Source organism: Podarcis pityusensis, assembly GCF_964106645.2.
Source record: "Podarcis pityusensis genome assembly, chromosome: 3".
Taxonomy (NCBI): domain Eukaryota; kingdom Metazoa; phylum Chordata; class Lepidosauria; order Squamata; family Lacertidae; genus Podarcis; species Podarcis pityusensis.
The window spans coordinates 61,504,930-61,517,351 of record NC_138026.1 but is presented as its reverse complement, the minus strand read 5'-3'; the positions used below and the strand labels follow the sequence as shown (position 1 = coordinate 61,517,351).

The 12,422-nt window shown below is 41.6% G+C and overlaps 2 protein-coding genes across 12 annotated transcripts in view; one reads left to right on the top strand and one right to left on the bottom strand.

Moving 5' to 3' along the window:
* Window positions 1-3,222, top strand: part of NHSL1 (NHS like 1) — a 148,106-nt gene extending 144,884 nt beyond the window's left edge. For 8 of the 9 annotated variants that reach the window (XM_080999472.1, XM_080999473.1, XM_080999475.1 and 5 more), the window contains one exon: window positions 1,021-3,222. In XM_080999472.1, the coding sequence (XP_080855598.1) occupies window positions 1,021-1,672 (652 nt within the window). In that variant the 3' untranslated portion in view covers window positions 1,673-3,222. The remainder of the gene's footprint in view (window positions 1-1,020) is intronic. The other variant, XM_080999480.1, reaches the window with a different exon arrangement.
* Window positions 3,223-4,096: 874 nt separating this feature from the next.
* On the bottom strand, window positions 4,097-11,808 carry HEBP2 (heme binding protein 2). Of its 3 annotated transcripts, none has more exons than XM_080999769.1 (5): window positions 11,637-11,808; window positions 11,240-11,315; window positions 7,958-8,093; window positions 7,376-7,556; window positions 4,097-6,139 (listed from the first exon to the last, which is right to left on the bottom strand). In XM_080999769.1, the coding sequence occupies exons 1-5, from the start codon at window positions 11,684-11,686 to the stop codon at window positions 5,962-5,964; spliced, it is 621 nt and encodes a 206-aa protein (XP_080855895.1). In that variant the 5' UTR covers window positions 11,687-11,808; the 3' UTR covers window positions 4,097-5,961. The 3 variants fall into 3 exon arrangements, with proteins under 3 accessions (XP_080855895.1, XP_080855896.1, XP_080855897.1); XM_080999770.1 differs by having other exon boundaries at window positions 11,658-11,806; XM_080999771.1 differs by having other exon boundaries at window positions 11,630-11,772.
* Window positions 11,809-12,422: the final 614 nt, after the last annotated feature.

Here is a 12,422-nt window from a genome sequence, read left to right as displayed (position 1 = left end):
TATTTTACCCACTTTCCAGTATTTGTTTGTATGCAGTATCTCTGCAACCCCCCTTTTAAAAAAAAACTTACTGCATAGTCAGTTACATATATAGCATTTAAATAAATATAGAACAGTCCAGCCCATTTATGTTCTCCCTCTGGATAGGCAAAGGGGCACACAAGAGTAGAGTCCAAGACTCTTGGGTTGAGGTTTCTTCCCAGAGACTGACAAGTGAACATACTGCTCAGTCTTTTCTTCTGAACTGTGAATCTGCATAAGGCTTTCTTCAAAAGCGATATTATTTTGTTATCAGTACCATTTTTAAATGTGTTGGGAGTGTTTGGGCGGCATTAATATATGATTGGTGTTAACTTGAAAGGAATACTACATGTACTTTACCATCTTTGTTAATCTCTTACCAACTCCTTGTTTTATCCTATACACTTTCTGATTTCCCCTGTATACAAATTAATTTGTTGTTTTTAAGGGATGTCCTTTCCCTTCTTTGCAGGTCAATGCAACTGCTTTTAGATGAAGCTTCATAGTATGTCCCATGTGCTAATTACTTTTGATACAGTAAAATGCTTCTTATGTTCCTAGCTCCCCACAGAGCATGTGGATTTCATTTAGGCTTCATTAATTTCATGCCCTTTGGCAATTTCATTTGGAACACCTTGACAAGTGTAGCTAGAATATATTAATTTGGAGGACGCTACTATATTGGAAAGCTGTTTTAATTAAGAAAATACAATTTGGCAAGATTCAAATATTTGCTTTGCAAAATTTTAATGAGAAAAGAAATATTGTAACTTGCAAGTAAATTGGATTAATTCAGTTCTGTACTGGAGAATATAGTTCAGAACAAGATTCCTGTTATCAGAATGTCACCATTCCTGTTTCCAGTATCTTCCTACTCATTTCTGTAATAGCTTATATTCATCTGCTTGCTTGTTACAATATTCATATGTGAAATAGGAAAAGCATTGAAGTGAGAGGCTAATACTGATTTTATGTTTTTCTTCTACATTAAAATCATAGATCCAAAAGGAAAGTCCTTGGCCGCAAAGACTCTGAGGATGATCATACCCGAAATCATTCGCCATCACCCCCTGTTACACCCACTGGTGCTTCTCCAAATCTGGCTTCCCTTAAACAGGCAGGATCAATTCAAAGAAATATTCGCAAAAGTAGCACCAGCAATGACAACTTCAAGGCACTACTGCTTAAAAAAGGGAGCCGTTCAGATACCAGTTCTCGCATGTCAGCAGCAGAGATGCTAAAAAACACAGACCCAAGGTTTCAAAGAGCCAAGGCGGATTCTTCCTGGGAGCCCACTGACAGTAGCACAAGTTGTTCTCCTACCAAGAGCAGACGGGCCCAGGAAGAATGGGCCAAGAGCGAAGGCCTGATGCCAAGAAGTCTGTCCTTTTCCAGCGCCAGGTACGGCAGGTCTCGAACCCCACCATCTGCTGCAAGTAGCAAATACAATGTTCGAAACAGGATCCAGAGTAGCCCTATGACTGTTATCAGCGAGGGAGATGTGGAACCATTTGAACCTGCAGAAAGCAGAACTTGTAGGTCTTTAGATGAGGAACAATTTGATGTGTTTGACAGTGATGAAATGGACATTAATGAAGATGTGGGCTCCAGTGAGAACAGTACAACTCGCCCAGACTTGATAACTGGTTGATACAAAATTATTTTAATGAAATATGTATGCCAACAACTGAAAAAAGGGTGAGGATTAAGAAGGCACTATGATGTCACAGGTTTCATAAGGTATACAAAATGATCCAGACTTAGCAGGAAGCCCTAATCAGTACAATTTACTTCGCCAAGTATTTAGAATGTGGTAATTGATGCTACAGTACTGATACCTCTATGTGGCTCGAAGGGATGCGATTTTTAGTTTAAATGGATGTGACTTTTAGTTTAAATGGAACTAAGTCAGATCAGTCCATTAAAGCATTAAAATCCTTTAGAAAAAACAGAAACTAATATTTTCAGATTCTGGGTTGTGTGTGATTTTTTTTATTTTTTTTTAAGAGTGTAGAAAATTAAAGTAAGCCTACAGAGAAAATGGGGAGCTTCTGTGGTACAGGGTGGCAGCAGCTTTCAAAGTGTTATATTTATGAAACCTAGTAATCTCTTTTGAGCAGGGAACGATAGAATATGTGGCCTAGTAGTTAACCGTGTTGGCTGTTGTCCCACTGTTTCTTCTAGTTTGTGTAGGGGGTCCTCTGCTGGTCTAACCATGTCATGATAGCATAACAAACAGGCTGACCAGATTCTGAATTACTGTTTTTTTTAAAAACGCAATAGGAAAGAAGCACTATTGTAATACAGAAGTGACTGCTTTGTGGGTATATTACAGTCCATCTATTGGGTTCTTAAGAAAAAAAACCTCATAGGTGAATTTGTTTCTTTGAATGGAAGTTATGATGTCCTATAGAAGACCTAAAATAAATGGCTACCGATTTGTAAAGAAGATGTAGGTAAATCTGGGATGGGGTGCTGCATAATAATAATAATAATAAGCAAATGGCCATTAACTTCTCGATTTGAGAGCTTATAGTATATAACTGCAAATGGTACCCTTTTCTTTTCAATTAAACTGGGAATTACCAGTTTTTCTTATATTTGTCAAAATGGGAAAGTTTTAAGCAACATATCACTTGGAATATTGAAACACTTGCTAACTTTTGGTTACCAAAGAATACACTACAATTAGTTTTACTTTTTTGTCTACAGTCAGCATCTCCTTGATATGGGAAAATAAACTTAACAATTTAGGAGACTTTGCTTAATTTTATTGAGTCTTTACCAGTGTGTTTAAATATATATATATATATATATATATATAACTTTCTTATTTGTAAAGAATATAACTGATAGCTAAAATATCCGCTGTGATTTTGATCACAGGATTGTTGGGTTTTTTGGAAAATGAATTTTGAATAAGTTGCTAGTCTTCTGTTTTTATAATGTTTGTACATAATACAAGTTCTTGAGGTAGCCTTTGCCCTACCAGTGTTGGACTTTTTACATTTTTACATTTTTTAAAGAAAAAAACAACCCTCCTCTATGTAGATAATTTATTTTGATGAAAAACACTTGGCTCTTTTTCTCTCCATCTCTGTTCTTTGTTAGTTCTATAAATTTTAGTGGCCTTCACTCAACTCGAGGAGGGGATGGGGACAATCCTGTGACTGCATCAATAAACAAGGCTGCCATTTGTCATCTTGTGGCTAGAGTTAATAATGCAACACTTGAAAATCTGGGGGTGCTGTTATACTGAACGCTAGCCTGGCAGAGCAAGGGTTTGTGGCAGGCTTGAACATGAGGAATAGGTAGGTCGGAACACATGCTTATGGTCTTACTAAAGGGGGTAAGAATTGATCAACCACAAGGAGGCATAGATGGGATTGAGCCTGCTGGTCAAAATCCAAAGCCCCTAACATAGTTTTCTATTCAAGAGAAGCTCTTTGTGCAAATATGGTGATTTCTCATTAGGTGTGCCAAAAGTTAGACTCTCTCAAAAAGGAATGGTATTTCCCTGTGTGTAAACTGAGGCCACTGGATCACAGCTATTAGATTTCGTGGATCATGCCCTATCTAGTTCCATAACTGAGCCTCTGCTTCCTAAGCTGCACAGCAATACGTTTTTTCTGCTCTCCTTGCTCAGGGAGGAATTCAACGTCATACTCTTCTCATCGTTCCATCAACACAAGCATTTCTATTTGCCAAACAGGAGGATCCTGCCCCCATCTTCGCACCCCATATACTCCTCTGGGGGTTCTGCTGATCCTCCAGAGTGGATTGGGGGAGGCATGGGGGAATGAGGAAGACCCCATTGAGCTAGCAGGGGCTTCTCCTAGTGTGCTGCATTTGTTGAATCCAGCTCTAAGTGTGTCTAATGGTTGTTTTCAGGGAACTACACAGTCGCCCCTCTTCTCTCCTCCAACTCATGTTGTGTCCTCTACATTCTAAAACATGTAAATTGTTACAAAGTAAGGGGGAATTGATAAATGAACACTTTTTGCTTCCCAAAGCCTCATGTTTATGGATGCTGGAAAAATACACCATTATGATATCCTCAGAACAAAGGAAACTATTTTTTAAAAAATTAGTTGTATTTATTAATGACAAATTTTATTGGCGACAATGGGACACATTATTTATATTATTACCACTGAAATAGGCAGCTTTGTAGCATTTCTCTCTGCAGCTGAACAAAGCTGCTGGTTTCTGTTAGAGCAGGTGCTAAGAAAACATCCATTGTGTTTTCCATTCATCTGTCACAGCTGCTGGTGTAAATAGATTGCACAGACTATTAGCATCTCGCATTAGCAGATACATTAACTGGCAAAAAAATTTTTTAAAGCTAAGTGTATAGGAAAGTAACAACATTCAGCCTTTCCTGTTAATTCACACGTTCCCACAGATGCTATATCTTTCTAAAGATTGACAGCCTGTCAAAAGGTTTCAAGTCCACTGTCAAGCTCATCTGTGTGTTCAGTACAAGCACAAGGCTTTTCTGGCTAGCGACATTTAAGAGCTTAAAACTTAAATGTGCAAGTAAACACTACCCCTTCATATTATTTTTGATACGTCTTCACGTGTGTGATCTATTTGCTAGGAGCAGCACTACAGTTTGGCAACATCAGCGTCAGAAGTTTTCAGTGTCAATTATTTGATTTAACATTTTGGTTTTACAAAAGTCACACTTTATACAACTTAAAAATTATTATATAGCACCTTACAAAATTCCAAAGGCGAAAAGCCCTCAAAAGCCTAATAACTGAATATTTTAATCTGCTGGAAATTACACAGTTTGTCCATTTAATATAAAGTATTGGAGAACGGGCACCACATGTTGTCTTCCCCACGAAAATATGCCCATGTAAGTGGCTATTCCAGCACCACCCTCCAGCTGACCTACGCTGCATCTTCACTGTGGCAACATGGCACATAGGTTTCTATGAAAGATCTCTTGATGTATCTATAATGTGAGAAGGAACATTAAGGCAGGCACATAATTGGTCGGAGGGCCATTTCCCCCTCCTTTCAAGTGCCCAAAGGCAAAAACTTAAAACTAATGTCAGCGTGATCTAAATTAGTCTCAGTTTAGATATTAAAATGGTAAAGGTTTTAAATGATTCCTGTAACTTTGAGAAGTAATATGGATAAAAATATTACAAAATATTATTTAAAATATTACAAAGGCTACAGTAAGCCCCTTTTCCCCATTAAAGCATCAGTTTTCTACCCCAGAATATGATTACTGAAGGGGCAACAGTGGAGGTCCTTAATGCCCTAGTAATTGGGCCATTGAGACCATAACTGTATTACAGGACATCTGAAGAGGCCTGGCTTCCTTCCTTTTGAAATGGGCCCTTTAACTACTGTTTTTAAAAGGCTGCAGTAAAAAGGAACATATAATCACAGAATTGGAGAGACTGAAGGGACTACGAGGGTAATCTAGTCCAATTCTCTGCAATGCAGGAATCTTGTGCCCAACATGCGTTAGTTAAAATCAGAGATCAGGGCCTGTGCATTCCTACCTTCTGCCACCCTAATCAACTGAGAACTGCTTATGTCTTGTTTCCTACCCGTGCCTTAGGAGTATGGAATCTGCATAGCAGTTCAGAAGCTATAATGTTCCCATACTGACGTCAGTGGAGTTGAGCCAGCTATAAGGACAGAGAAATTGCCTGCAGAAAGAGCCAGGCTGGTCACATGTTCACTGTGATGCATGACTGCACATGCAGCCACACTATAGCAACCTATACAGCCATCTTACATTTTTGTAAACCACTTGGAAGTTTTATTATATAGTTATATATAAACATTGCGAAACAAGTATTATATTGGCACTGATAGATATTAAGGCAATGGGCTAAGTAGGAAAATATTAGGAAATATATTTAGTTAAGGACACTTATGGTTATTAAGGCTATAATCTGAATTGTTGAGGTTTTAGCTTTTCCTGATAAGCCAGACTTCATTGTGTCTGTTCAGCAATTTAAATGGACTATCATAGCCAGCAGTATAATAGACCTTTTCTTGAAAAGTTTTTCCATCCCGCTTCAGACTTTCAGCAAGTGCCAGTATTTCATCCTGGTTCTTTTTGGCATTGGCAAATCCTCCAAAAGATCTGTTGAGAACAAAAAAAACAAAGTATTCTGTATGTGTTGAGACTACTGTTTTATGTTCTACGTAGAACACCTGTGTACGTGATAGACAAATGTAGGCAAGCCACATGGAATCAACACGCATAAACCAGTATTAGTAAATTTTTCTACCTACGATGGTCCAAATCAGTGATTTAATTTATATGTAACTAAATTTATGTTGAGGAAACAAGAATCCTTTTCATTTCATTGCAGAGGGATTCAAAGATTCTTGCTCTGCAACATTCTCGTCTATACATTTTGAAAGCTGCTGTGTGGCAACTGCTCAATCTCCTTCTACAGGCAGGGACAGCAGTAACTTATATGGCCTGCATTGTGGGAACATGGGAAACTCTACAAGCCACTTCACATGCATGGCTAGATCCTGTGACAATGCCACTGAGCTTGAGTTTGGGCAGTAATTTCTTGGACACAACGTTTGTGTGAACCAGCGTAGCTACATGGAAGCTGTCTACACAGCGGGTTATGATTTTAATAACTAGTGTCTCAAAAAAATCACTGCAGTTCTTTTGCAACCTGGGCCAGGATGGAGCACCGACATGAAGGCACCAGTTCATTCATATATATATGAATTTGTGGAGACAAAACCACCCATCACAGTGCCTCCTCATAATGCAGACATCGATTTCCAAGGTTTTTGTAGAGCCTGTCAGTATATATAAAACAGCTTTTAATGTCACAGACACTACATATGTGAGCAAGAACATGCAGGCCCCAGTTTTGAGCTCACTTTTAAGGGAAAGAAGAAATGAGAAGGCTACTGGAGAAAGCTATTGTTTACACAAATACATTTCACCAGGACTGTGTGGCTCGCCTGAAGGGCAGTTTGGATTTTTACAGCTCCACAAAGCAGTAAGAAGTGTAGCAAAAATATTAATGGGGAAAATGGCTCATCTTCCCCATTAAAGCATCCAAGAAGGTTTATTAAACTTCTAATTTCAGCAGTTTTTCTTTCCAGTTTCTTCCACCTCCCATATCTGCACCTTCATGAAACACATAAAACCTTGACACAGTTACCACAAGGTGGCAGTCAAAGTTAGCAGACATTTTCCAAGATAAATTACAAAAATGGTGTTGGCCACACGGAGGTAGTCTTGGGGTTGATGGGAGTTACAGTTCAGCCAGCATGGCCAATGGCTAGGGAAAGTGGGAGCTGTACTTCTCCACACCTGCTGCAGGTTATAGACACACATGCTTACCTGACAAACACAGTAATTGCTGGCCTCGTTTCAATGAAGACATCTGCCTCTGATGGCTTAGGTGGATTTGCCTGGTGTTGAGGTGGCACGTAAAAAGAGACGGTTGTTGTGGACTCACAGAACGGGCCAGCGCCTGGCTGCACATAGCATGTCACTGGAGCTGTCATGTCTATCTTTACTCCTGCAAGAGGCAAGATATTACTAGCTACACTTAACACATTATCAAAACATTACCAAAGAAAGGATGGAATAAAACAGGAATAGATTGCTAAGATTGCAGGGGGTATGAAGGAAGCAAGAGCATCTCTCATCCACACCAGAGTGATCAGAACCTCAACCTGAAAAAAGGCTGAACTAGATGACATCACCTGTGCTTTCCAACACTAAAATTCCTTTGGGATGTTGGGTTTTTAGTTAAAAATTTGGATTCTCTCCTTTACTGTTTCTCACATTCCCCCACCAAAAAGACACACCTGAGGTATATTTTCAAGAAGAAGATGAAGAATGTGTGCTTAGTGTTTGTCTCCCGCCAAAGGGAAGCTGATTTCAAGGGAAACACAAGTAGAGCAAAACACACCTTACCTTTTTCATTCTTGCCCTTAATATAATTAAAGAGCTTAGTAAAACCAGTATTGATAGCTGAATCCCAGTCCACAGTTTTAACAGATGTGCAAACCCATTTGGCTGGTTCATACTGTCGAATTTCATAATCAGAAGCCTTAAGAGGGGAAAAAACAAAAATCAAGACTTGTTACCTAGTAATTTTCATACAATAAACTCTGCATAGATATGGAACTCTTTAAAAGTAGGAACCACAACTAAAAACGAGTAAATGAAAGTGTGTTCCCTATCTCTAGACCAGGGTTGTCAACCTGGTCCCTACCTAGTGGGCGTTTCAGGATTCTAGGTGGGCGGTAGGGGGATCTACGGCACACGCTGAATCCTCCTTCCATCGAGCACTGGTGGGCGGTAAGGAAATTTTACCATCAAGAACGATGCATTAGTGGGTGGTAGGTATAAAAAGGTTGACTACCCCTGCTCTAGAGGAAATGCCTATCACAATGCGTATTGTGATAACGGCTGTGAATTGTTACAAAAACACACAAAACCAATCTCTTTCCTCGATTTTATCTCACTAGTCATTTACCCATTGCTATTCTGCAAACTGATCCCATACACACTCCTTCAGATCAAGAGCTTAGGACCAAAGTAGACTCCACATAGCAGATGCAGTTTGATACTGCTTTTATTTTCATGAATAGTAGTAATAGGTGGTTGCCACCCAGAGCAATTGAAAGGGGGGGGGGAGGAGGAGGAGGAGGAGGAACTGATTAACTTTTTCTCCTCTGGTCAGTTTCCCTTTAAAAATGGCCTTCCTGCTGTTTTCCCAACTAAATAGTGAAAGCTCACTGTTCTCCATGATGGAAAAATAGCTTGTAGAAGACAATTTTTGAGTGGGGAAATGACCACTAACCCCAGGCACTGTTAATCCCAGGTAAACAAGTCATCTTTGAGTGTCCCAGGTCTTCTCTTTTTAAAAACGTATTGTCTGGTCCCAGGGTGGTTGTGAGGATGAAATGGGCAGGGGAGAACTATGTTTGCCACCTTGGAGGAAATATGGTATATAAAGAGTAGTAAATAAATAAAATAACTTTGTTATTCTCAGTGAATCAGGGCCTCACTCCTGATGTGTATATTTGGGGGCAGGAGATGCCGCAGAGCTTAGCAGCATTGAGAAATAAGGAAGATGGTGGCGGCAACAGTGACTGCAAACGCTTCACCCCCAGCACTATAAAGGAAAGCACTGGGCCCACCAGCACAGCTGCTGAAGAACTTTGTAAGTATTTGAAGACGTTTCTGCTGCAGCATCACATGGTAAGGCCAGGTTCAGTCCTTAAGTGTATTTGGGCAGGAGGAGGAGGAATAAATGTGCCACAGAGTTTTTTCTTCATCCATCTTGTTGGAAGACCACAATCTGCTGGACTGTTTGGGTTGCCACTGGAAGTTTTGCATGGCAATCAATGGTTTGAAGAAAAAGGGAAGCAGTAATCGGGGAGCCTGGAGGAGACCCAGCTGCCCCTTAACAGTTGGGGCTCCCTTAATGCAACAGTTGCCCTCCTGGTATGTCTTCAAGGGACCAATGACAAATCCTGGAGAATATTTACTTACTTATATCCCACATTTTTCCCCAAGGTTTTCCCTGCTCTTTAATTACTTCCCACAACAGTCCTGTGAGGGAGGTTAGGCCGAGAGGCAGTGACTGAACCAAGGTCACCCAGTGAGCTTCATGGGGTGAGTGGGGATTTGAACCCTGGTCTAAAATTTGTTTGAAGTATAGGCACTCTGCCTTTTCGGGACTGAGTCTTTGAGGCGGTTTATAAAACCACTAACAATGATCAAATAAAAACTTAAATTAAAATTCATCCAGCCACACGGCCCAGTGAAAGAAATAGCAGAAGCAACATGGTAATTTGGAAAATCCCATGAAAGCACCTAAAAAACAAGAGCAGGTGCCAGCTGAATATTTCTGAACATTCAGCTCCCCACCACCACCACCACACGACCCCATTTCTCATGAATAGAGAGGGTGGGGAGCTACTGCATTGTGCTCTCAGATCTTTTAAATACATAGCAAGGCCCCTGCAGAGGGAAGAGGGTTACGTTGTTCTTCACCCCAGCGGTCTTCCCCTCCCCAACCCCAGCCGATCTTCTTTTTTAAAAAAAGTTGGGAGAAATGTTACATGAGCTTGCTGTTTACTTTGGCAATAAGGAAGTGTTTGTGGGAATTGAGCACCAATGTTGCAATACACAATCGGATGATCCACTTGAGAACAGGATCCCAATATCTGGCTAGCTTTCCTCTCACAGCACCTTAGCATGCATTTCTCCCTCCTTGCTTTCCTAGCCCACTGTTTTCAACCTTCAAAGGCTGAAGACCACACAGTTAGAAGGATTATAAGCCAAAGTTCACTTCTACAATCTTTTGTCCTAGAAGAGATCAGCATTAAAATTTGTTTCTGAACAAATATATTTCCTTCAGCCACTGATGAGTAAACATGTTAAGAACTTTTAAACCTGCAACATTTAACATTTTAAAGATGTGTTAGTTGTAAATTTGTAAATATTTATTTTTACCAAGAAAAAATGCATGGTGTTCAAGACATATTTTCTGGAATGAGATGAACAATTTCCTAACATTTAAATCTTCAGAAATGACTGCAGTATGAAGCCATGTTAACAGAGTTCAAACCAGGTTCTCTCAGTAATGCAAGGTTTTCCTTAATCAATGACATATAGATTTAAATAGCAATCTGAAGGTATTTTCAAAAATAATACTAGGTTAATCAAGCTCATTTACACTGTTGCATTACTCAACCACAGTACCTCATAACTTTGCTTTCAAAGCACTCCTTGTGCATTAAAAAACCCTTTACATCCACCTACTACATTTGTCAATACATAGACAAAATGTGGAGTCAACAGAGGGGCTTAGGATAATACCCAGGGGAGGGGGCAATGCTATATTAAATTATGCCTGTTGGATGTTTTCATGTTATTTTCCCTGGGATACTTGCATTAGTTCTTGCATCTTCCAGTGAAGTCTTGCTGAAGCCAAAATTTAGACTTTTTGGCAACAGTGATATTTCCAGCTGTAATAGGGAACTCTCATACCTAATGAACCCCTGCTTAGGTGTCCCACTCGATCACATATTTAGTCAAGCAATTTGTGTTTAGGACTCCGCTCAGGGACGTGTGTATGCATGTGTACAAATCTCTTCCCCTTCCACTTACTGGACGTGATCAAGGATTAAGCGGAAAGTCACCTTCCAGTCATTAAAAACAACAACCATAAACGCTGGTCACCTGGTTTGGCAGTGCTGTCCATTTGGGCATCTCCAGCCCAGTAGAGAAGAGGGCTTGTTTTATAGTCTTCAGCATCCTGGGTGGAGAAAAGGAACGACATTAGAGCTTCCCTTCCACATATTGCATGTGCACCTGCACATCTCTTCCCTCGGAGCCGGTCCCGTTGTATTCAACGGAGTATGCAGAAAATCAACTGGTGCAAACATTTTCCCCAGTATGGAAATGTATTGCAAGAAGCTGCGCCTAGTATTATTTTTATTTTTTAAGGCGCAGCTTCCCTAAAGCAGAAACCAAAGCGCAACCTTCGCAATCCCCCCCCCTCTCCCGTTGCCCTTTCAAATCCCCCCGCCGCATCCCCTCTACCCATATTCCCCTTCGCTCTCGGCTCGCCTCCTGCCTTTCTGTCTGCCGGCGGCACCTTCCGTCTCTTCCTCGCTCTCCTTGCATAAGGCCCCGGCGCCTTGTGTAACAACATTTCAGGCGACGCTCTCTGTGGCGTCGGAAACACCCAGGGCGGGGAGGGGAGGTGGCCTGGGACACTATGCTGCGAAGGAGGGGAGCAAACAACCCCCCCCCCTTGCAAAGTTGTGAGGAAGAGCCGCTGGCGGCATTATTGGGGAGGGGGGGGCACTTGGCCGCCTTTCCAGCCAGCCTACGAGAGGCGTCCGGATTGGCTGCCCTCAAAGGAGCAGCTTCGCACGTGTGAGAGGGTGTGTGCGCGCGCGCGCGCGAGGGGTGGGGAACGAGGAGCAAAAGCGGCTGTTTTGCTTGCGACGGCGGTGGGCGGGGAACGGGCGCGCGCTCCTCCTGGCCCTGCAGTGCCGCTTGGTGTCAGATGCTGCTTGTTGTGCTGGCTGGCTGGCCCCCAAGCTCTGGGGAATGCGGGAGTGAGCTAATGGCAGATTGTCATATGCCTCAAGCGGGAGGAGGGAAAAGGGGGGGGGGCGGCCGAGATGACAAGGGCCCTTTGAAAACCGAAGGCATTCGCGCGCCTTGGCTCTCTTTTCCTCCCACTCCCAACTTTGTGAGGAGATGCATCGCCTCCTTTAGGAGCGCAAATGTGCCCCCCCCCCGTACTATAGAATGCGCGGGGGCGCCTTGTTGGCTCGTGTTCCTCCGCATATTCTCATATTCTGAGGCTCCTCTGTGAGGAAAGTGGTCCGTAGAAGCAGAAACGCGGGCG

Excerpts from the sequence above, each read along its gene's own strand:
- HEBP2 (XM_080999769.1), bottom strand. The coding sequence starts at position 11,686 with ATGCAAGGAGAGCGAGGAAGAGACGGAAGGTGCCGCCGGCAGACAGAA. Across the intron at positions 11,316-11,636 it reads TGCCGCCGGCAGACAGAAAG|GATGCTGAAGACTATAAAAC; the intron begins GCAGGAGGCGAG and ends TTCTCCACCCAG. Across the intron at positions 6,140-7,375 it reads GCAATTACTGTGTTTGTCAG|ATCTTTTGGAGGATTTGCCA; the intron begins GTAAGCATGTGT and ends TGTTCTCAACAG.